The sequence below is a fragment of the Mesoplodon bidens genome (genome assembly GCF_964165515.1).
Source record: "Mesoplodon bidens genome assembly, chromosome: 2".
Lineage (NCBI taxonomy): Eukaryota > Metazoa > Chordata > Mammalia > Artiodactyla > Ziphiidae > Mesoplodon > Mesoplodon bidens.
The window spans coordinates 185160988-185182454 of NC_138177.1; the positions used below are offsets into that span (position 1 = coordinate 185160988).

General features: G+C 56.1%; 1 protein-coding gene across 2 annotated transcripts in view; it reads right to left on the reverse strand.

The window, feature by feature from the left end:
• Positions 1-21467, reverse strand: part of PRDM16 (PR/SET domain 16) — a 322403-nt gene that overhangs the window by 26007 nt on the left and 274929 nt on the right. For both annotated transcript variants that reach the window (XM_081226091.1, XM_081226090.1), the window contains exons 5-8: positions 10411-10513; positions 4156-4369; positions 2212-2359; positions 1622-1775 (exon numbers count right to left, since the gene is read on the reverse strand). In XM_081226091.1, coding sequence (XP_081082217.1) covers positions 1622-1775; positions 2212-2359; positions 4156-4369; positions 10411-10513 — 619 coding nt within the window. The remainder of the gene's footprint in view (positions 1-1621; positions 1776-2211; positions 2360-4155; positions 4370-10410; positions 10514-21467) is intronic.

The window sequence follows — 21467 nt, forward strand, 5'->3', positions numbered from 1 at the left end:
TGCAGGTGAAAGGGGTGGTGGGTAAGAGGAAGATGGCCCCCGTGAGGTGGCCAGCAGGCAGAGCGCTCTCTCCCTTTGCTTCCTCGACCGAGGGAGCAGGTGACCCAGGCAGGCTGGGGGCTCAGTCACCTCTAGCAGGATAGCTGGAAGCTTGGGCTCAAGGCAGTGGGCAGGAGGGGGGCACAGCCTCAGCTATTCAACAAAGGCCCGAGAAGCCAGTCAGCACGGCCTCTTTGGGGCAGGAGTCCAGCCCTGCACAAGCCCCAAGTCGGTGAAAACACCCAGAGCCAAGTCTTCAAGCTCCCAGAGTTACCCCTGACACACGCGCAATGACGTGCTGGAGGCCGAGAGGCCCCAGGCTGCCCAGTCTGGGGTCAAGAGCCAGGCCCCTTGAGCTGGAATCCGGGCTCTGCAGCCGAGCCTTGAGGGCCTCTGGTCACTTGACGTTTCCACGCGTTTCCTCCCCTGTCAGTTCCCTTCCGTTGGACACAGAGCGGCCCCGGCTCCGTAAGATTTTGTAAGGATGCTGTGAGGTCATGTGTGTGAAACGATGGCTCAGCACAGTCTCGTGTGGACAATGAGTCAGCACGATGCTGGTGTGACTGATGAGTCAGTGCTGTGTTGGCATGAACAGTGACTCTGCAAAACCTCGTGTGAAATGAGACTTGGTGCAATGCTAGGCAGAGAAGAGCCTTCCATATCTTCCAAACTCCGAGAAACAGGGTCATGCCCCCGCGGTGGCCCACCAGAATCCCAGACCCTACCCTTGTGCCCTCTGACCCCTCTCTCCCCAAACGCACCCCAACCTCAAGGCCTCTGTGCTCACAGCCCCCTGTCGCGAGCCCTCTCCCCAGGCATCCCCGTGGTTCACCCCCATGCCTCCTCCAGCCCTCTGCTAGGACGCCTCTCGCCCAACAGACCGTCCTAACCTCCCAGCACGTGGACAGGGCAGCACCCACCTGGACACCTGGAGAGCCTCCTGACCCTGCACTCCCGCCTCCCCACCCCCACCGTGATGTGCCTGTCACGTGTGCCGTTACGATCTGTATGGCTTAGCCTCTGTCTTCTCCACTGGCAGGTAAGCTCCGTGAGGACAGGGGTCCAGTAACTTATGGCTGGCCCCTGCTGCCTGGGTCAGGGCAGGCACACAGCCCGGGCTCCCCAAAGGCTGCTGGGGGGTGAACAGCAGACCCGGGGGGGGCAGCACTGGGACTACCATACCTGCTGGAGCTCAGGGTGGCAGGTGCATGCAGGAAAGAGGAGGGGAGGTGGGGGACGGTGGGCTGCTGGGTCCTTCTGCAGGACCCGGATTTCCTCACCACCCGCTGCCCACCTCTGGCCACTGGAGGGGCGAGCGAGGGGGAGGAACCAAGGAGGGCACAGCAAGGACAGGCGAATCACGGAAGGAGAGGGTGCGCGGGAGCAAAGCGATGGTGAAGCGGCACCAGGAGGGCAGCCAGGCCTGGGCTTCTCGCGGCAGAGGTGTCAGCAGCCGCCACGAGTGTTTTCTGGACAAACGGGGTCCCGTGAGAGGGGAAGAGCCTGGGGGTTTCAAACCTTGGCCTGACCCCCAACCTCCCCCACCTCACGGGCTGGAAGCCCAGGCTGGGGGGCCACTCACATATGAAAGGTTTGACGGTGCTGTGGATGTGTTTGTGCTGCTTGAGGCCCGAGGACGTGGCGAACGTCTTCCCGCAGTCGGGGCAGGCGTGGGCCCGGGCGCCCACGTGCTGGGAGCGGATGTGCCGCTGCAGGTTGCTGGGGTCCGTGAACACCTGGGGACACAGACGCCGCCGCGTTACTCCCCACCTGTTGCTTGCTGCCCTGCGGGCCTGGGTCTGGCCACGGGGTGGGGGTCTCCCTGGCTACTCTGCCTCTGCACTGAGCCTGGCCCGGCGGGTGGCCCCCTGCATGGCTTTCAGTGAGCCGTCAGGCCTCCCTTGCCTGTGTTTCTTCAACAATAATTCTCGAGAGAACTGTGACCCTGAAGATGCTTGAGACAGGAGCTCAGAAGCGTTCTTAAGCTCCAGTACTTTGACCCATGACGGCCTGTCCTGCCACGTTGGCAGGAACCCAGAGAGGACCCAGGTCTGGCCCCGGGCCCTCCCCAGCTGTGCTATCCGGCCCACTTCCTCTCTTCCCCGAACGACTCGGGGGCCCATCACCTGCACCTCGACAGTAGGGGCGGGGCCGGGCTCGCGACCACGTTACCTTCACACAGTTTTCACATTCGAAGCGCTTGCCGCTGTCGTGGGACATCTGGTGGCGGATGAGGTTGGACTTCCAGTTGAAGGCCTTGGGACACTGGTCACACTTGTACTCTCGCTCCTCTGTGTGGACGATCATGTGCTGCTCCAAGCTGCGCACAGTGGACGCGGGTCACCGTGGGTCCCCCACCCGCCCACTGCCCGGGAGGGAAGGGCCTCAGCGCAGCGCGACCTGTTCCCGGCAGCCCCTTGGGGCCCCTGCCACTGCCTCCTGCTCAGAGGGCAGAGTTAGGTCTGGCAGCCGGTCTGTCTATCTTCCGCCTGGACAGGACAAGGGGATGGACGGGAAGGCACGGCCTTCCCACGTGGGATGGGGGGGGGAAGCCAGTGCGTGGACAGAGCTCGGGCCCTCACCCAAGACCACCCCCCAGGCACCCAGCGGCAGGCGGGGTCCCGGCTCAAAACAACCCTCACCTTGACGCTAATCTTGGGCCTAAGCAAAATGGGGTCTGGGAACTTCCAACATTGCCACGAGCCCCAGAATGGGGACGAGGCCCAGGAGACCCAAGGCCACCCCTCTGAGTGACCTGGGGTCGCTCGCCGGCCAAGCCAGACTGAGAGGCTGCCCGCCACGCGCACACCATGGAGGTCAGCGGGGAGTGAGGGCCGGGGTTCTCCAAAGGAGATGTGGTAGGCGGGGCGGGCACAGCTGCTGGGCAGGGGCTGCTGCACTTGGACGAACCAGCAGCTTGGAGCCCCCTCCTCTCGGGGGACATCCTGCTTCTCCTCCTGTCCCAGGTATGACCGTTAATCTTCATGAGCAAGGCAGCAATACATCATGGCCCGTTAATTACGGGGCCCAGCCATCCATTTAGATCAGAAACGCCTGGTTCTCAAGCACCCGGCAGATTGTAGCTTTTCCCCTGTTGTTAATTGTGATTTATGTGTTTATGTAAAGAAAACACGGACCCTCTTGAGCGGCGCTTACCGCCAAGGGCCTCAGTCGGGATTTGCCCAAACTCTTATTTTCTCAGTCATCCGTTCAGGGTGGAGGGTTTCCCGTCCCCAGGGGGCCGTGACAGGATTGGCATCAATTCTCCGCTATCCCACAGCCAGTTAGTGACCTGATGGGGTTTTACTCTGACTTTGCAGGGCTGCCCTGGAGGGTATTCTCAGAGGCAGAGGAGGGGCGCACACTGGGAAGGTCTTCACTGGTCCCTGGAACACTGGGACTGCCCAGCCTGCTTCTCCCCACATGGGTCCCCGGGGTCCTGCTCCCAGGGGCTGGGGAGGCCACGTCCAGCCATCACACAGCTGGCCTGGCATCTGTGCCCACGTCTGTGAAGTCTCCGGGACAGGTGGGGGGGCCCAGGGGAAGCAGAGGCTGGAGCCTGGGGTGGGGGTGAGGGGACCCCTGGGGGGCCCTTTCCTGCTCCTGCCCACTGAGAAGTGTGTCCGAGGGCCAGGCACTCCAGGAAGCCCCTGGGCGGCCTCCCCCAACCTGGTCCTGGACCTCACCACGGACGTGGCCCCGGGGCCTGACCCCTGCACGTCTGGGCGCCTGGCCTGTGTTCCTGACTTCCTCCAAGTCTGTCTCTACAACTCAGCCCTGACGCCAGGATGGTGGGGCCCGTGGTGGCTCAACCTGGTGACTTGCGGCTCCTTCGTGGATGGGGGGCTCAGAACAGTGACCACCGGTGGCCTCCAACCGCCAGCTGGCGGGCCCGCTCTGTCCCCAGGGGCGGATGAGCAGGCCAGGGTACCTGCCCCTGAGATATGTCTCCACCTGTCCTTGGAGCTTTGGACCTGTCAGCCTGGGCAGGCCTGAAGGGTCAGGGGTGACCTCTGCCCTTCTCAGGGCTTCCTCTGTGCCCCCAGGGCCCGCCAACCCTGCCGCCCTTGGCTGGCTCCTGGGGGCGGGATGGGGCGGGGCGGGGTGGGGCGGCACCTGTACTTGGTGGGGAACATCCGCTCGCAGTCCTTGCACTCGTGGGCCTGCCCGTCGCTGCCCCCGCCGCCCAGGCCCTCGGGCTTGAGCTCGTCGGCCAGGCCCTCGTAGAGCACGGCCCCCACCGAGCTGCACGCGTACTTCTTGTGGCGCCGCAGGTCCGGCTTGGACGGGAAGAGTTCATCACACGCGTCGCAGCGGAACGTGGGGTCCTCTGCGAGGGAGAGAGGGCGGGCGGTGGGCAGGCAGCCCTGGACCTGCCCCAGGCCCACCCCAGGCCCGGGGCTGCAGGGGGTGCCTCCCTCACCGGCTGCGCCCCCTCCCGCATCCTCCCCGCCCTCCTCCTGGACCTGGGAGAGGCTGCCCCGGGGGACACGGAGGCGGCAGGGACCTGCCTCTGCCCCACAAGAAACACGGAGGAGCGCTGGGCCCCTCCCCGCGCCTCGGGAGCAGAGAAGGAAGGCTGGCCAAGCGCTTTGTGTATGAATCAGAAGAAGGACGGCACGGCTCCAATGCGTATCATAAACGATTGTCGTCAAGGTCAAACAAATAAACGGGAGGCGGCTATCACGACGTTGACGCGGCAGCATCCTGAGGGCCCTGCCAAGCCAAACAGCTCAGCGCGTGAGTCCCCAGGGGAGGGCCTCCGGGCCCATCCCCAGCCCGTGACCGCCCCGACGCAGCTTTTCCCTGGAGCAGGGGCCCCCTCCCTGCCGAGGACCACCTCGTGTTCCCCGCAGGTCTGAACAGAGAACCTGCACGAAAAGCTCCAGCACAAATGAATCGAAACGTGTGCTGAGTGGCTGTGTGAACACGTGTGTGCTCCTTGTGCACGGGTGTGCAGCTGTATGTGCACGGGTGTGCACGTGGGTGAATATCTGAGCACGTCTGCCTCCTTATCAGGGCACCTTCGCATGGATGTGCAGGCATTTTTGTGCATCTGCACTCGTGTTTGTGCTGGTGTCATATGTGTTCCTGTGCACGTGTGCGTGTGTTTCTGTCTGCCGCCACAGGTGTGAAAAATGTGCGTGTCCGTATATCTGCACACTTGCACGCAGGTGCATGCAGGTGTGCCTGAGTGGGCACATCTGCATGTGTGCACGTTTGTGTGTTCCTGTGTGTGATTACCTGGCACACGTGAATGGATATGTCTGTGCACGCATGTGTGTTATGCGTGCACACGCACATACATATTAAGTATACGAATTCGTTTGCATGATTGACCACGTGTTAAGTGTGTTGGGTGTGCATGTGTATACGTGAGTGCATGCACATTTGTGTGTGAATATGCACTTGTGTGCCTTTGCGTGTCTGTAAATTGTGTGCAATTGTGTGTGTGAATATGTGTGCATGGGTTTGTGTGTGAATGTTATGTGATTGTACTTGTGCGCATGAGTTAGTGTGTTTGTGTGAACGTGGGTGGGTATATGTGCATTTTTGCGTGAGTGTGAGTGCGTGTGTGTGTGTGTGTGTGTGTGTGTACTTGAACAAGGACCTCTGGGCCTGGCAGTGAGCAGAGTCTTAACCTTGGGCTGGATGCTGACCGAAAGGGCCTGACTCTAAGGGGTGCAGAAGCCAGGGAGGTGGGGGAGATGGGGGCAGGCAGAAGGGGTGGTGCCCCCTCCTCGTGGCCGAAGGGCCACCATCAACGTCTCAAGACAGGGGGCAGCTCTGCAACCTGGGCCTGTGGGCTGGGCGGGGAGCACTGGGGGGAGGACTGGGGGATGGGAGGACTCCTCAAGACTGGAAGCTTCCCTGAGCCTGAGGGCGAAGGTACTGCTCCCAGCGTCTGGCCACACCCGGTGCCCCCACTGGTGGGTACCCATAGCCCCCCACGCCCAAGGGGGACACTCCTGTGGGACCCGTCTCTGAGATGACCCCGGGCGTTGGATGACGCCCTTGGACACACACAGAGGCAGCTGTCACCTTCCCTGGGTGACAGGGGAGAGCTGCGGCGGGGAGAGGAGCCCGGGGAACGCGTGTGTGTGGGGCAGGCCAGGCGGGCCCAGTGCTGGTCAGACACAGCCGAGCCCCAGCGTCCTGGCCTGCTCGCCGGCATGAGGATGCTGTCAAGAAAGTGCGTGAGCAAGAAGGGGAAAAACCAGCTCGTGCTCAGAGTCTGGGGAATCCAGTTAGAGCCCCAAGCCCCGCTCTGGGTGCGGAGACCTGAGCTTAACTCGGGGCTTAGAAGGCCCTGCCCCCACCCAGTATCCCAGAAAGGCCATCCCTGGACCTGCCCCTGACACGTGCTGAGCCACAGAACAGACTGGAAGGAGGCAAGAGGGCCAGCCGGTCCTCAGCAACCACAGAAGCCCAGGATGGAGGGCGGCCGCGCCAGTGATGCTTGAGCCAGCGTTTGCGAACACAAGGCCAGCAGGACCCCGGCGTCCCCACCAGCGGGCAGCCCCACTGGGCAGAAGGAATAGGAGGCGGGGGGCTAAGTCAGAGAAGATTCTAAAACGAGGCCCACTGAGGCCCTGGGCCGGTCCTCGGGTGCTTGGGTGGAGCCCCAAACACAATCCCGGGAGGGGGCCGGTGGACAAGGAGGACGCACATCACAAACTAGTCACCTGGCGCGTCTGCAAGACGCTGCCTCTAAAACAGGAGGGAGCCGGAACGCTGCTTTCAGGGAAATGGCCGCTGCGACGTGGAGGCGGGGACCCTCCACGTGGCAGGCTCCGTCCCGGGAACTTTATACGGTGTCCCCTCCTCCGAGCCCCGCATCAGTCCGCATGCTTTGTCACTGGTAAATGGAGGAGGCCGGGGGAGGCTGCCTGGGGAGGCTGCCTGGCTCCCCCCGGGGCACCCAGAGGGGAGGTGTCAGAGCTGTGTACGTGGAGCCGTCGCTCTGCTGGGTGCCCGGGGCAGGCGGTGGAGTCCCACCTTCCCGCTGAGGGTATAAGCAAGGCACCCCATGTGGCGTGCGTGTGGGCACGCACTGTCATCCACCCGCCCCCGCAGGCCTTCCCTGTCCTTAGAAACATGGATTCCTTTCCACTGGGTCTGAGTACCAAGAGCACCATTTTAGAACAGAACCGGATGCTTAGACCCCGCAAAACTGCTCTCGTGGGCTTGTTCGGACTTCCTGGGCTGGAATGAGGCTGAGGGGGGCCCCTCCCACCAGCGTCAAGATGAAGTTAGAAATGCCAGTTTGTATCTTACTCTTTCTGGACCCACCTAAGAACAGTCACCAAAGTTGAAATTTGCAAACAAAGACAAGAAGAAGAGCCAGCCCCACCCATCCATAGCACCGACCAACTTATTTTTCCAGTTTGGATCTGGAAGTTGGATTTCAGTGAAAATTCAGCCTGTTTCTCCCTCTGAAGGCATTTGAGGGCGTCCTGGAGGCAGTGGAAGCAGCCGTGGGGGGCACCCTCTCCTCCACGCCCTCATCCCATCACCAGCGCAAGCTCGCTCCTGTCCAGGGACAGAGCCAAGGACAGGACACGTCCAAGTCTCGCTCACCTGTGCCACGGCGTGGACAGGTGTCCCAACGACTTCCACGCAGGTAAAGCTGGCATTGAATACACACCCAGGGCAAGCTGGACGGGGCAAGAAGGATGTGCCCAGCCCACGTGGTTTTCACTTTCCCAGCACAAGCAACTCCATTTTAAAGAAATACTAGAGTATGTTACACTCTGGTTACATTATGTTTATTGTGTTGTATTGCTATATGATATGATATGATATTATATTATGCCTGTCTCATGCTTTATACACAGTACAATGCATCCTCTTGATCTTTTCTGGAGTGGGGGAAAAGTTAATAAATTTGAGCCTTTCTCAAAAGAAAGGCATATTTGAAAGGAAATGATTTTCTTTATTTTCTCCCAAGAGCAAGGAGTTCTCCTGAAAGAGACATCTTTCCCCTCTCCCTTGAAAGAGTAAAAACAAAATAAGAAGTCCCTGGGACTAATGAATCTGAAAGTGGCTTCCCTCTGCTCTGAATCACTTGTAGGTAAATGGGAACTGAATTTCTCTACAAAGCTGCAGCTTCGAAAGAGCACTGCCAGTCCCAGGTCTGCAGGACCGGTGCTGTGTCCCCCAGCGAACTGGCAAAGCAGCCCCCACCCCCATTTCTTCCATGATACCTGGACGTTGTCCTGGCAGAGCCCCGGCCCCCAACAAGAGCACGCAGAATTGCGATTCAGAACTGAAGTCTCTTCATCTAAACCTGGGGAGGCCGTGGACCGGGGCTGAGGCTCTGTCTTCTACCCGAACCAAAGTAAACCAAGGCCATGGCGGCCTGATGTTTTGTCAAGTCTCAGCCCCACGTCTCTCTGAACTTCCATCGACAACTTTTCAAGGCAAAGCAGGAATGTAACAGAAAAATACATCAGTGCCTAATGGCTTCAGGGAACCCAGGGGGACACAATTATGTGGCATCTACATGCTAATCTACCAGACTGGAGGCTCAAAAGCCCTCAAGAGCACACTCCAAATTCCTGCCGTGATAAGGGGCCCACTGCATTTAGCTGGGGCTGGGATAAAAGATTTTTTATGATAATTATCTTAGGAACATTTCTACATTCTCTTTTTGTGTGATTCAGAGTTAACTGGGCGCGGGGGGATACTGCTGAGAGGTGAAGGAGTGATCTTGACAGCAAAGGGTGTGGAAAGTCAAATATTTGATGTTGGACTATAATGTGTGGAAAGCAATTAGCCCACAAACGTCTGATAAATTATTAGGAAAATGTAGACCCAGGTTATTTAAGATCGGGCGTTGGGAGGGGGATAGGAATCAAGGTTTTTAAAACCTTTTGGAAGAAAGACATGTCATCGTACAAACGAAACCCCATCACCGAGCGCACTCCTTGGGTTAGGCGGATTTATCTCTCTGCATTCTTGTGCATTATCTAAGATTCACAGGTCTTTTCAACAATTATTTTCAGTAAAGTAAGACCACCCCTGTGCTACCCAGAGCTCAGCCATTCTTTTCTCGATGGCCTAATTAAAAACAAAGTCTAGAGGAGAGCATGCGTAGGGCCATCTTGCAGCATTGTCCTTCTGTGGAGATATAGCCTTTGGAACACCTCACGGGCGCAAAGTGCTGCCCCACAAAGGTGGGCCACGCTCGGGACCAAAAAGGTTTCTCTGCTTCCTGCTAATTCCAACGCCCAGCTCCCTGGCCTAGCCAACCGCACCCCCGGGCCATGACATTGGAGCAGTTCCTTAGAGAAACCTGCAGTAAGTGGCATTAATCATTAACCCCTGGAGTGTTTGGAGGGGAGGGGAAGAAAGACAGGAAGGGAAAGACCAACCTCCCCCCTTTCTCTAGCAGGAATGGAATCATGAGCTCCGGAGATGGCCAGAAGGAGAGGCTGCCTTTCTGCTCATTGTGGGGTCTCATTCAAAGAAGAGACACGGTCTACTCAGCAGCTGCACTTAGGGAGTTAACGGACCAGCTGGTACTCCATTGCCAATGCAGCTTCCTCCAACTGGACTTTTCCTCAGCGGCTTAAAAACTCTTCCAGAATCCCAAGGCTTAACAACGTGGATGAAGGAAAAGGAATCTGGATTTCAGAAATCCGAGCTTATAAGAGACTGTGATTTTCTCAAGCATCCTCTGAGATGTGCCTGAGCATGGATGAACAAGGAAGGGAAGTATGTCTACTGGACAAATGCCAAGTGACCCACCGAGAGGGAAGGACATTTGGGACGCTTCCCGCAGTCCTGCTGAAAGAGCTCAGCGGCCGCCGTACCACCGTGGAGCCCACCGATGCCCTAAATTTTCCCTCTCACCAAATACATTTTCCCTTAACCTGTCTCCGGGACTTTTTGCTTTCAACTGCAGATGGGCGTTACTTTCAAAGACACTTATGGCATCAGTGCCCTCTCTTAAATGAGACCGAAACTTTCCCCTGGCACAGACGCTGGAGGCAAAGGTTTCCAAGCTGCAAAATGGTTTTGTTTGTTTTTAAGTCATGTAGAGAACAGCCAGTGCTGCTGCTGCTAATACTAATGATACAGTTTTTAAAAATCCCCTAGGACTCTACCACTACAAAGCTGTAAGGCAGCACGACACCCATTCACACGTGCTGTCTGAAGTCCTCTCGAATTCAGGGTGTGGCCCATGCGACTCAAGGAAGGAGAAAGCAAAGCGCTTAGGCTGAGAAGTTGTTAGGAAGAGGCTGGTTCTCTCATTTGGGGTCCGGGTGGTGGGCCTTGGGCAGCAGCCGGGGGACCCCCGGCCCCTGTCACGTGGCCCAGAGTGCTGGGAGCTCCAAGCCTCTGCTCCTGTAGGTGGGGGCTTACCATCCAGGCTGGGGGGCACCGTCCCCAGGGAGTACGAGCCTTCTTTCACGTGGACCAGCAGCTCTTCTCCTGGCTCAATGTCTTTAATGACTTTATAATAAATCTATGATGGAGAAACCAGGGAGAAAGGGTCAGCATTGTCGGCCTTGCTGCTTTAAAAGCCACATCGCGCACACCCAGCCCGCATGCCATTGACGCTGCTCATTGGGGAGGCTGGCCCGCTGGGCACTTGACCTGCCTTCTAATTGCTGCTAAGAGGTTCCCCTTTGGAACTTGACAGAATACACTCAGAAGGACTAGAGTCTATTTTTAACTTGTTTGATCCAGATTTTGGATATTGATAAAAGGGGTGCAAAAGGAAATAGGTGAGGATGAGCCCCAAAGTTCCCAAGCAGGGCGGGTCCTAGAGGGAAATATTAGGAAAAGTGGATCTTTTCATCAGGAGTGGAGCCTGGGTTGATTCCCAGGTTCCTTTTGTCAGTATGTATGTAAGACACCCTTTGCCGTCTGGGGCCAGGGTGGGGTCTTCAGGGGGCTTGAGAGTGAATTTGGATGTTTACGAAAGTGACTATGAACGCAGACGTGGCCCGATCAGCAGGTGTGAGTCTCAGGTGAGTGTGGATGCCACCTGTGCCTGCTGCAAGCTCGGTGCCAGCAGCTGTTGGCGGTCTGAGATGGGGGACACCTCTGAAAACAGAGATGGGTCGTGTGGGGCCCAGGGTAGAGTCTGCAGCCTGGAGCAAGCTCTGAGGGTCGTCCAGCCTCAGTACTCCGAGCAGCCCCATACCTTGCCAAAGGTTCCCCTGAAAAAACACCGTCTGCATGGGAGGTGGCAGCCACGATCTGGAGAACCCCAGCCACTCAGAAGGGCAGCATGACAGGGGCCATCGGGGGTGGAGCCCAGGGACCAGGCTCCAACAGCCTGGGGGGCTTTGGGAGAGGATGGGGCCTTCCTTGCCTTTGCCAGACCCTACCTGGGAGCCCCTTCCCTCCCTGGAGACCAGGGACACAGCTCCTCTGGGTGGGGGCACCCACTCCTCACGTGAGCAGGGCTGACACCAGGAGCCCTGCCTCTTAAATGTCAGGCAGCAGGGTGCATTTCTCTCAGGCCAGTCCACTGCTAGCATGCTGGCACGTGGTGTTTGGGTCTTTCTTCAGATAACAGTAACCAAGGAGCTTCCAGGAACCCGAAAGCTCGGCCACAGGACTGGCTGGGGGGCCAGAGAAGGACCCGAGACGAAGTCCTTCTGCCCTGGGAGACCTGGGGGCTGAGGCTTCTCCAGGCCATTTCCATCCGAGGTCCTCCAGCACCACCCTCCCCATGGAGGACCTGGCCTGGTTGTGGCCCCAGGGACTGAGCTGGGCACCGGCCTGCCGGTCTCCCTCCCCCCGCCCCCGGGTCCCGCCCTGGGGAAACATCTGGAAGGCTGAGCTTCCTCATCTCTGGTGGGGCCCCTTTCCCCCTTTCCCCCCTCTCCCCAGGCCAAGTCCAGCTTGGACGCCCTCACAAACTGCCAGTCTCGACTAATTGCAGAATGACACCAATGTGTCAAAGGGACAGCAGAGCCACACTGCGTCCCCAAACGCCCAGCCGAAACGCTTGGACTGCGGAACTGCACCCAGTAGAAGAATATGCACATGCGCAGATGGCTTATCAATGTGCAGAGTTCCTTTCCCTGTACTCGTTAGTAATTTCATTTGGCAACTATTCCCTGGCACATCGCTAAAATAATGATGAGATTTTGAAAATGGAGACTAGAAACTGCACCATATTACCTTCTGTAATTAAATCAATTGTTATTAAGCTCCCAGTTTTGTATTACTTTAACTAAAAATTACACAGTGGCTGAATCATTGTTTTAAAAAATCAGACTCGAGTCACTGTATTTTAAAACCGGACCCAGAGTGAACCCCACGCTTCAACAAAGCTCGGAGGAGCCCCTGAGCCATCCCGGGGAGGTGAGTCAGGGCTTATTAATACGCAGGAACGATCGCACTTTCAAGCCGGCGGCGGTGAGCGAGCGCATCCAGCAAGTGCAGGCTTAATGCGCCGGCGGGCCGCTGAGCTCCCGCGCGCAGGCTGGGGCGGGCCCGGCAGCGCGGCGTCTTCTCGAGGGTCCCCGTTAGAGGGCAATGTGGACCCGCCCGCAGCATCTTTCCCGGCCGCGCCCCCCGCCAACCCCCGCCAGCCCGCGAGGGCCAGGGACGCGCGAGACCAGCGGCGCTCTCAGACCCGGTCCCGGCTCTGCGGCGGCCGCATCCTCCCGCGGCCGGGATGCTGGGCTCGTGCTCCAGCCAGGCTGCCGGGGCTGGCGCGGCCCGCCTCCCTCCTCCGTCTCCCCCTCCAACCCCCTCTGTGGGCCACCCAGCCTTCCAGGACCCCCACCCCACCTCTCCGAGGGCCCTCGGACCTCCAGCACCCCGCCCACCCCTCACTGGGAGGCTGCCCGGGTCCCCTCCCCCCCACCCCTCCCAGCTCCGAGGGCTGCACGACCTCCTGCCCCCCTCCTCCCACGCCCCACCCCGCTCCGACCCCCTCGGAGGCCGCCTGGCCTCGAGGGGAACCGACCCTTCCCAGTCGCCGCCGGAGGGTCTAGCGCGCTGGCCGTGGGATGCAGTTTTGTGCGCAGCGGGCACCCCCTCCCCGGCCTGGGACCCTCGGGGCAGCCGCCCGGGCGCCTAGCAGGGGCCGCCTCGACTTTGAGCCGCAGTCGGAATTAATCGCTATTAGTGCTGATCGCAAGGCCTGGGGCGGGGCTGGGGGCGGTGGGCGTCCCCGACCTGCCTCCACCTTGAGGACGGGGCGCGGCGGCGAACCGGAGACCACTCGAACTTTCCCAAGCTCAGCCCGTCCGCCTTTGCCAAGGGCGCCGGGGTGCGCGGGCTGCCCTGGTCCACACAAAGGCCGCCCGCGCTTTTACGACCTGTTCCCAGTGGCACCAAGGTCTTATCAGCCAGACGCGCAGAGAAAGACAGGGTTCCTGGTCTGCGGGGTCGGGTGACTTCCCGGGACAAAGGCCGGGCTTAGGTGGGACTGAGGCCTGGGCGGCCTCCTGGCTTACAGGGCACAATTACAAATTGCGCATTTACTGTACCGGTGGCCCCTTCCGTTCGAGGCCCGTAATAAATTATTATTGCAGCCCCTTAAATATTCCTGAAGTCGGTTTATAACCTGCCTTTCATTGTGTGCCCCTCCGTGGGTCATATTCAGACCCCAGGGCCAAGTGGGCATCACGGACGGGCTGAGTCCTAAGGCTCTGCATAAGAGTGAAGACAGAAGCCTGTTCCCCGGGGAAGAAGGAGCCCTGGCCTCGGATGCCCTTTCGTTCCCAGGCTCAGCGCAGACCTGCCTTTGTCGGCATCTGAGTACCCAGGCCTGTCTCTAAACAGCAGCATCCCTGCCACTGTTTAAACTCGCCTCAGTCCTTGGACTGTGTGGCAAGGCAGAGCTGGAATTTTCTCTCTGGTTTCAGGATCTGAGGGCGGGGGCCGGCGGTGGGGGGGAACCCACAGCAACAGCTGAGTTTACTAGCGCCAATAAATGTCTGCTCTAAACGGCTTTAAAAAATAACAATGCCAAACAGACCTGATCCCAAGTTAAGTCCTTGTTCAGCATTTCAGTTCTCTTTGGAGCAGCGAGACCTGATTGAACACGGGCGGGCGACACCAGCAAGGGGGCCTCGGGATTCTAACTGTATTTATCCTGACCCGGCCTAGTTTCTTCCCCTTTTACAACCTCGAGACACAAAGAGACGGCTTCTGGTAGGTGAACGGAGCTGGGAAAAATAAGTGGAATAAGTGGCCACGTTCTCAACAAAAGACGGAGAAACTGCCTGAGGAAAGTTGGGTTTCTTACGGGCCACATTCAGCGAGACCCAGCCTTTTGAGAAAATGAACATCGTTTTCTTTTCCCCCAGCAACATTCTTTAAGACAAAGAAATATTTCAAATTGATGATGGCTGACACTTTGGGATATTTTCTCCTTAGAGTTCCTTGAGTTTGTTTCTGTTTTTAATACCAAGTCAGTTTCACAAGGATAGATACTATTTTCAAACATGAAGACTTACGTTCCACAATTTTTATTCCTCCTTACTCTTAGAATTTTAAAATTTGAATAGGTGAAAAACTCCATCCAACCTACACTGGGTAGAAATGACTAGACTGCAGACTTCCAGCCTGTAGGTTGAATTCAGGCCAAAGCCGTGCTCTCCCCTCCCTGGAGCAAACGGTTTTCTTAAAAAACATGAAAGTGATAAGTGAACTGGACCATGTTTCCCCGCCACCCCCCACCCCCACCCCACCAACCAGTTTGAGAAATTTTAAAGGCATATTTGAGTAAAATAGGTAAAATCTCTTTCACAGTGCTTATCTTAAAAAAAAAAATTAAACCTCTCTCCATCCTGGATTTCAGAATTCACTTGTGCTTGCATTTGTGAAGGCTTTTGGTGTGGTGCACAAGGGGCTTTTCACGAAAGAGAAGCGCACAGCGAGGGGAATTTGCATTGCTCTAAGATCTTGATGAAAAGCAAATTCACCCAGTGGCCAGTCTGCCTTGGGAGAGAGGAGGCGGGCCTGAGGGTTATCCCTGGGCATTTTTGGTCTCTCAGCATCCCCAAAGTGGTGAGGTGGCTCCTAGCGCTGCCTCATTGCTTCAAGACCTTTGGAAGTGTCACCATGTTTCTTCATTACTTGCTGTCCCCAAACGTGGACCATCTCTCTCTGGGAAAGTTGTGGACACTGGAGTCCTGAGGCTGGTGGAGGGGTTGAGCATTTGGAGTTTAAAAAACAGCCCAGGTGATGCTCCAGGATGAAGCAGGGAAGCAAGCGTTTGGAGCTGCCGAGGGTCTGGGCAGGTCTTTATTTCCCTTTGCCTTCACTGTGGCAACGTTTCCCTGACTGTTTCAGAGCGGGGTAGGAGCAAGGGGACGGCCAGCCACTCTGGGTTCCTTCGGCACTACCCGCAGGCTCCAGGGACAAGCAGACAATTCTTTCCTTAGGCCGAGAGAGGGGAGAAAGCTTGTCGTCTTTGGGATTTGCCCCTTTCCTCTCTTCCCAAGTGTGGCTGAAGCAGTTTGTGCCTAAATCTTTACTTTTTGCTGTTATATATTCTGTCACCTTCCCAGCAGTTCAACATTAAAAAAATCTCTCTGTATATCTCTTCTTAGTTGTACAGTTTGTACCTGGATGTTACAATTATATTTGTTATCTATGAATTATTATATTTATATAAATATAAAAATATATAGTATACAGTTTGTACCTAGATTTTGTTTTAATGTGTGTGTATATATATATATATATATATATATATATATAGTATAAATGATTGGTCGCAGTTAAATTGTCTTCATCATTCTTAAGTGCCTTCTTCTAATAAAGTATCCCACTTAATTAAGAAGAAAAAAATATAAATTCTGGTAAATGATGATAGCCAGTATCGTGAATTGATACCTTGCTCTTTGCCCCAAACGGGGTCAGTTTGCTCCAAAGAGTAAAATGCAACAGCTTTCTGACTCAAAACAAATTTGCTATATTTTTTAAGTCTTTTGTAAATTGGTTAAGAAGGGCTAAAATGAATTCCCCATCCTTCTCATTTTCAAACGGAAAATTGTACCTAATTGTTTGGAAGCCGCCATTTAAACCGGCCCATCCATTTACGATTTTTAATTTAAAAAAACTGTGGAGGGTGTGATGGGCTGTCCGGCGACAGGGCAGAGCAGGGCGGTGGACGTTGCCTGCCTGTCGTTTAAAATCCTAGCCCTGGCAGATCGCTCGCCCTGACACGGGGGTAGGCGGTGGGGGAGGGGAGGTGGTCCACACCGGAGCAGAGGAAATGAAAGCAAAAGAAAATGCCTTGAGCTTTGGCCCGGGAACACCAGGTTCTCATTAGAAACAAGTGTTGGCTCTCAAAGACAGGGTGCTGCGTGGTTATCCGTTGGCTCATCTGCTAATGAAATTCCTTTGTTTAACACACTCTGCGAAGGAGATTAGCCTTTGTCTGCTTCCACTTTGGGGAGACTCGGCCCCTCTGCTCAGGCTGAGCCCCTCACTTGCCCTCGGAAGGTGCTGGCAGTGGTGGGTTTTCCTCATGCCCGGCCAGCTCCGGCAGTGGGGGTGCGGCGCGGGCCTCGCAGCCCCTCTGAGGTGTGCTGGGGGCTCCGACCCCCAAGTCACACTCCCCAGCACGTGTGTGTGTGACCCCAGCATCCTGTGGTACCATCTTCAGCCCCACCGGCCACCTGACCCCCGGCCACCGCCATCCTTGCCCTGCTGAGGCAACATGGGAACAGGAGAGGGAGCTGGGCCGCGCACTGGCCTCTTCCTGCCTTTGCTTCCTCGGGTTGGCACTTTATTTCCAAGCTCCTGTTTTCTTTCTTACCATTAAAACAAATCCAAGAACAGACCCTGTCTGTGTCTTCTGAAACATCTCAAACCAACTTGTTTGCTCATAATGGTGGGAGAAAGAACCACCAGGGGTGATCTGAGGGTCTCGCGTTTTCCAAAAAGAAAAGTGGGAGTTGGAGGATGCTGGGGCAACGGTCGAGCCTCCAGGGTGAACCAAGGCTCCCATGGGCTCCTTGCCTTCTCTTCCTGCTAAGCTGGGAAAGTAAATCAAAGCACCTCAGGCTCTACAGCTATGGTCTGACGACCCCCCAAAAATCCCAGAGGATGACATGTTCCGCCACAGCTGTCTGCTGTGGATGTTTTGTTCCTAGCACCTGGGCCGCCCTAAAGCTTGTGTGGCCTCAGGACCGCCTGTGGGTTCTATGCAGTAGCAAACCACAAGTCACCTTTAGGTGATGCGCTGGGTGCAGGGGGACATTCACAGCCCCCCTGGCCTTTGCTGCCTGGGGCTCACCCCTCCAGAGCTGCACAGAGGAGGGCTGAGGCTGGTGCTGAAGCTGGCACCCAAGAAGCAGGAGTGACGGGCCGGTCACCTCTCCCCGAGGTCTGCTGGGGCAGGGACTGCTTAGAGCCACAGGGCTCCAAGAGGGGCACAGATGAGGACCTGGGGGAGGGGCCCTGAGCACGGCCCTGCAGTCCCACGGCTGGGTGGGGGGCACGTGGTCAGTGGCCTGAGTGTCTCCGGGGAGAACAAGGCCTGACTGGATGGAAGGAGGCCGTCTTGGGGGGCTGCACTGCCCAGTGCCTGGGCTCCCCGAGCGCCCACGATGCAGCTGGAGGGCCGCCAGCCGCTCAGAACCTCACGGGGCATGGGGGGTACGTCTGTCCCCACGGCCCGTCTGGCCACCGGCAAAGGCCGTGCTGGGCTGAGGGGTATGAGACCCCCTGACCTCAGCTCGCTGCCCCACGTGGGTCTCTCCGGAGGACTCGGGACCATCCAGGAGGTCCGTCCAGAGCTGCCTCAAATCCTCTGGCCGCTGTGGCTTCTGGAACGTTCTCTTTAAGACACCCTCTCCTGCCTGGTCTCCTTTGTCCTCTGGACATTGGGGCTCAGGTCATGGTTACGAACTTCAAGTTAGTGCTCTTCTGACGGAAGTCACTTCTCTACAGAATACCATCTGGAAACACACTGTTTCCAGAAGCCGTTTTTATGGATCTGAGATCTTCAGCCCGGTTCCCTCCCTGTGTCTGTGCTGTGTTGGGAGGAGGTGGTGTGTGTGTGTGTGTCTGTCTGTGTGTGTGTGTGTGTGTGTGGTGAGGAGCAGAGAGAGAGAAAGGGAAATTGTTCACTTAAGTGTGTTTGTGTGTTTGTATGAGTGTGTGTCGTCGGCAACGGGGGGAGGGGGAGTTCCCTAAGTGCCAGGAAATCCGGGTGGAAACTCTTGGGATTATGGAAATCTGAGAAACCCCATTAATATCGTGTAATGTTTCCTTCTCAAAGAGAGGCCTGTCTTCAAAAATCTTTGTTTTATTATTAATATTTCAGGGACGTTTTTATTCCAGCTCTACACAGGGTCAAGCCGGCCGCTTTGCAGCAAGCTGAGTTGCCAACGGTCAGGACTGGGGGACGGAAGGAAAGACTTTCTGCTGGGCTGCGTGGCCATCCGAGAGAGAGCACGTCAGCTTCTGCGAGACTGTCTACAAAATAGTTCGAAATCTAGCACACCCCTTTTGAAAACGTATTTCTAAAATTCACTTCATTCAAACCAACAAATACTGAGAATCTATGTGTATTTCAGAGCAGTTTTCCTATTATTATTAGAGTTTAAAATTGTATTATTTCTCAAAGGAAAATAAATCCCACCAATTGCCCATCTTCCTTTGAGATCTGGGATGGGGCCGCCCCCTCACACCTCTTGGCTCCTGCTTTCCTGGGGGTTTGGAGGCCACTGCCACGCCGTTAAGTTTGGAGATGGGGACATTGGCGGGAATCTCGGTTGCCCGGTGCCAGCAGGAATCACCCACCATGGTCCCAGGAGGCAGGGCAGAGGGTCCTCGCTCCCTTGGAGGATGCAGGGTTTGAAAGGCCCTGGGTGGAGAAATTTGACTGCTTCCGGCCATTTCATTTTTTTTTAAATATTTTTTTTATAGATTTATTTATTTTTATTTATTTTTGGCTGCATCGGGTCTTCGTTGCTGCGCGCGGGCTTTCTCTAGTTACAGTGAATGGGGGCTACTCTTCATTGCTTTGTCTTCTCTTGTTGTGGAGCATGGGCTGTAGGCGTGCGGGCTTCAGTAGTTGTGGCATGTGGGCTCAGTAGTTGTGGCTCGCAGGCTCTAGAGTGCGGGCTCAGTAGTTGTGGCACATGGGCTTAGTTGCTCCACGGCATGTGGGATCTTCCCGGACCAGCGCTCGAACCCGTGTCCCCTGCATTAGCAGGCAGATTTTTAACCACTGTGCCATCAGGGAAGTCCCCAGGCCATTTCATTGTTGCTTTTGCTTAAATAGGCACCGAAGTCCTCTCCAAGCCTGTGAACTAAGACGGGGATAATAAATCCCCCATTTTTAGGCTGTTAGAAACATCCAGCAGGCAAGGATGAAATTCTGATGTTACATTGGGTTTAAGTATTTGAGCCAGGTATGGTTCCGAATGTAGGATGGAGCTTGGTAAGCACTGGAGGATAAAAGTGGGGTTAAATGAAAGGGAACCCATGAGTTTAGGGTACTCCTATCCACTGGTCCTGAAGAAAGAAAGAGTTTGCTGCAAAGTAGTTAATTCCATTTGGACCCTGCGTGGAGCTGAAATAAAAGCTAACCTGAAATATAAATAATAAAACAAAGATGTCGGAAGACAGGCTTCTCTTTGAGAAGATGCTACGCCTGCATTTTCTGCATTTTCAAAAGCTTGCCACATAAAGGCACCTACCAAACATTTCTTTTTTAAATAAAAAATCTGGATCCTTCATTATTTTATGCTGCATCTCACAAAAGTGCAGTCCTGGCCCCAGCCTCCTGGTATTTTTTTCACTGCCCCTCGTTTCCCAGACACACGACCAAGGACACACGTTCTTTGCACAGACAGACAACGGAAGGACCATCTTCCCATGTGCCTGAACCCCAATTCTCCTTCACTCACATTTCATGTTCGTCTGGAAGGGGGAAGTGTCTTTTCTTTTTAATTTTTATGATTATTCTTTTCCTTTATTTCCTCAATATATTTTGCAATTAAAAAAACCTTTTTTTTTTTCAAAATATTGGGTTCTCAGTGGAAGCTGTAGTCCTCTCAGTAGCAGAGGTGGATTTGAGCATCACCAGATCGTGTCCAGTGGAGGGAGGGCTGCTCGGTCCAGGCTGAGCCCCACGGCCGGGGACAGGGCTGAGCAGACGAGGGCGAGGTGCTTGGCAGCTCACGTGGGTCCCGGGGCCTCCTGGGTGTGTGCTGTCTGCATTTCTTTATGCAAAACTGTCTCTCTGGGCTTCCCTGGTGGCACAGTGGTTGAGAGTCCGCCTGCCGATGCAGGGGACACGGGTTCGTGCCCCGGTCCGGGAAGATCCCACATGCCGCGGAGCAGCTGGGCCCCTGAGCCACGGCCACTGAGCCTGCGCGTCCGGAGCCTGTGCTCCGCAACGGGAGAGGCCACGGCAGTGAGAGGCCCGCGTACCAGAAAAAAAAAAGTCTCTCTAAAGGCAAGAGCCTCAAACGGCTTTTAGAGGTTTGCACTGGCAACTCGAAGCTGCACCCCCTTGTTATGTGGTCTCCACAAACTTTTTTAAAGCAATGGAATCCTTTTGGCCAATGAAATCTCACGAGTAACCCCAAGGCAGAAGCGAAAGCAGACTCCTCTGATGGAAGCGGCTGGGCCCCCAGGCACCTCAAGGAAGCTGTGCCCTGGGGACCCAGTGAAAGCGTGGCCTGAGGGGCCTGGCTCTGAGCAGAGTCTCTGGGGGCCACTTGCAAAGTTGTAATTAAAGACATTAAAGGACTAAGGCTCCTTTGTGGTGGAAACTCCGAGTGGCATCTTCTGTCCTGATTGGTTCCTGATACTGGATGCCTGCAGCCCTGGGCTGGCACGGACATGGAGCAGTGAGAAGGGTCCAGCATGCCGAGGGGAGTCTTCGGCCTCTTGGGTGCTGGCAGCAGAAGCCAAAGCATCCCTTGGCCCTGGTGGGGCCTGGGCTGAAGTCAGGACCATGCAGCTCAGGAAAAATATCAGTTGGCTCCCAGCAGGGCCAGGATTTTGTGCCAAAACAGGGCTAGTCACCTCCGCAGGCTGGCTGGGCTGCCACAGCTATTCTTGGGGGCTCTGGGCAGCTGGGGCCTCACCTCAGCCTTCCAGACAGCCAGTGCGGACCCTTCCGGGCAGCTTGGATAAACAGCCATTTAGACACGATTCTCAAGGAGAGGGGTCCGGTTCTCCACTTCTCTCACGGGGGCGGCGTTTGTCGGAATGTGGACCCTGAAGTTTCAGACCCTGCCCGCTCCCGGCCATGTTTCTTCCCATAAGCCATCATCTTTTGGCTCTCAAGCCCCGTCAGCCCCGGAGCAAAGGCTCTGATGGAGCATTTGGGGGTGTTGCTGAGTTTCCGGAAACTCAGCACTGGCCAAGTGTCAGATAGCCCCCTGCTGCAGGACGGGCTTAGTAGAGATGTGGCTAACCCTCCACCTTGGCGGCTCCACTCCCATCCATCCTGGCGCCAGGGCCCCAAGGAC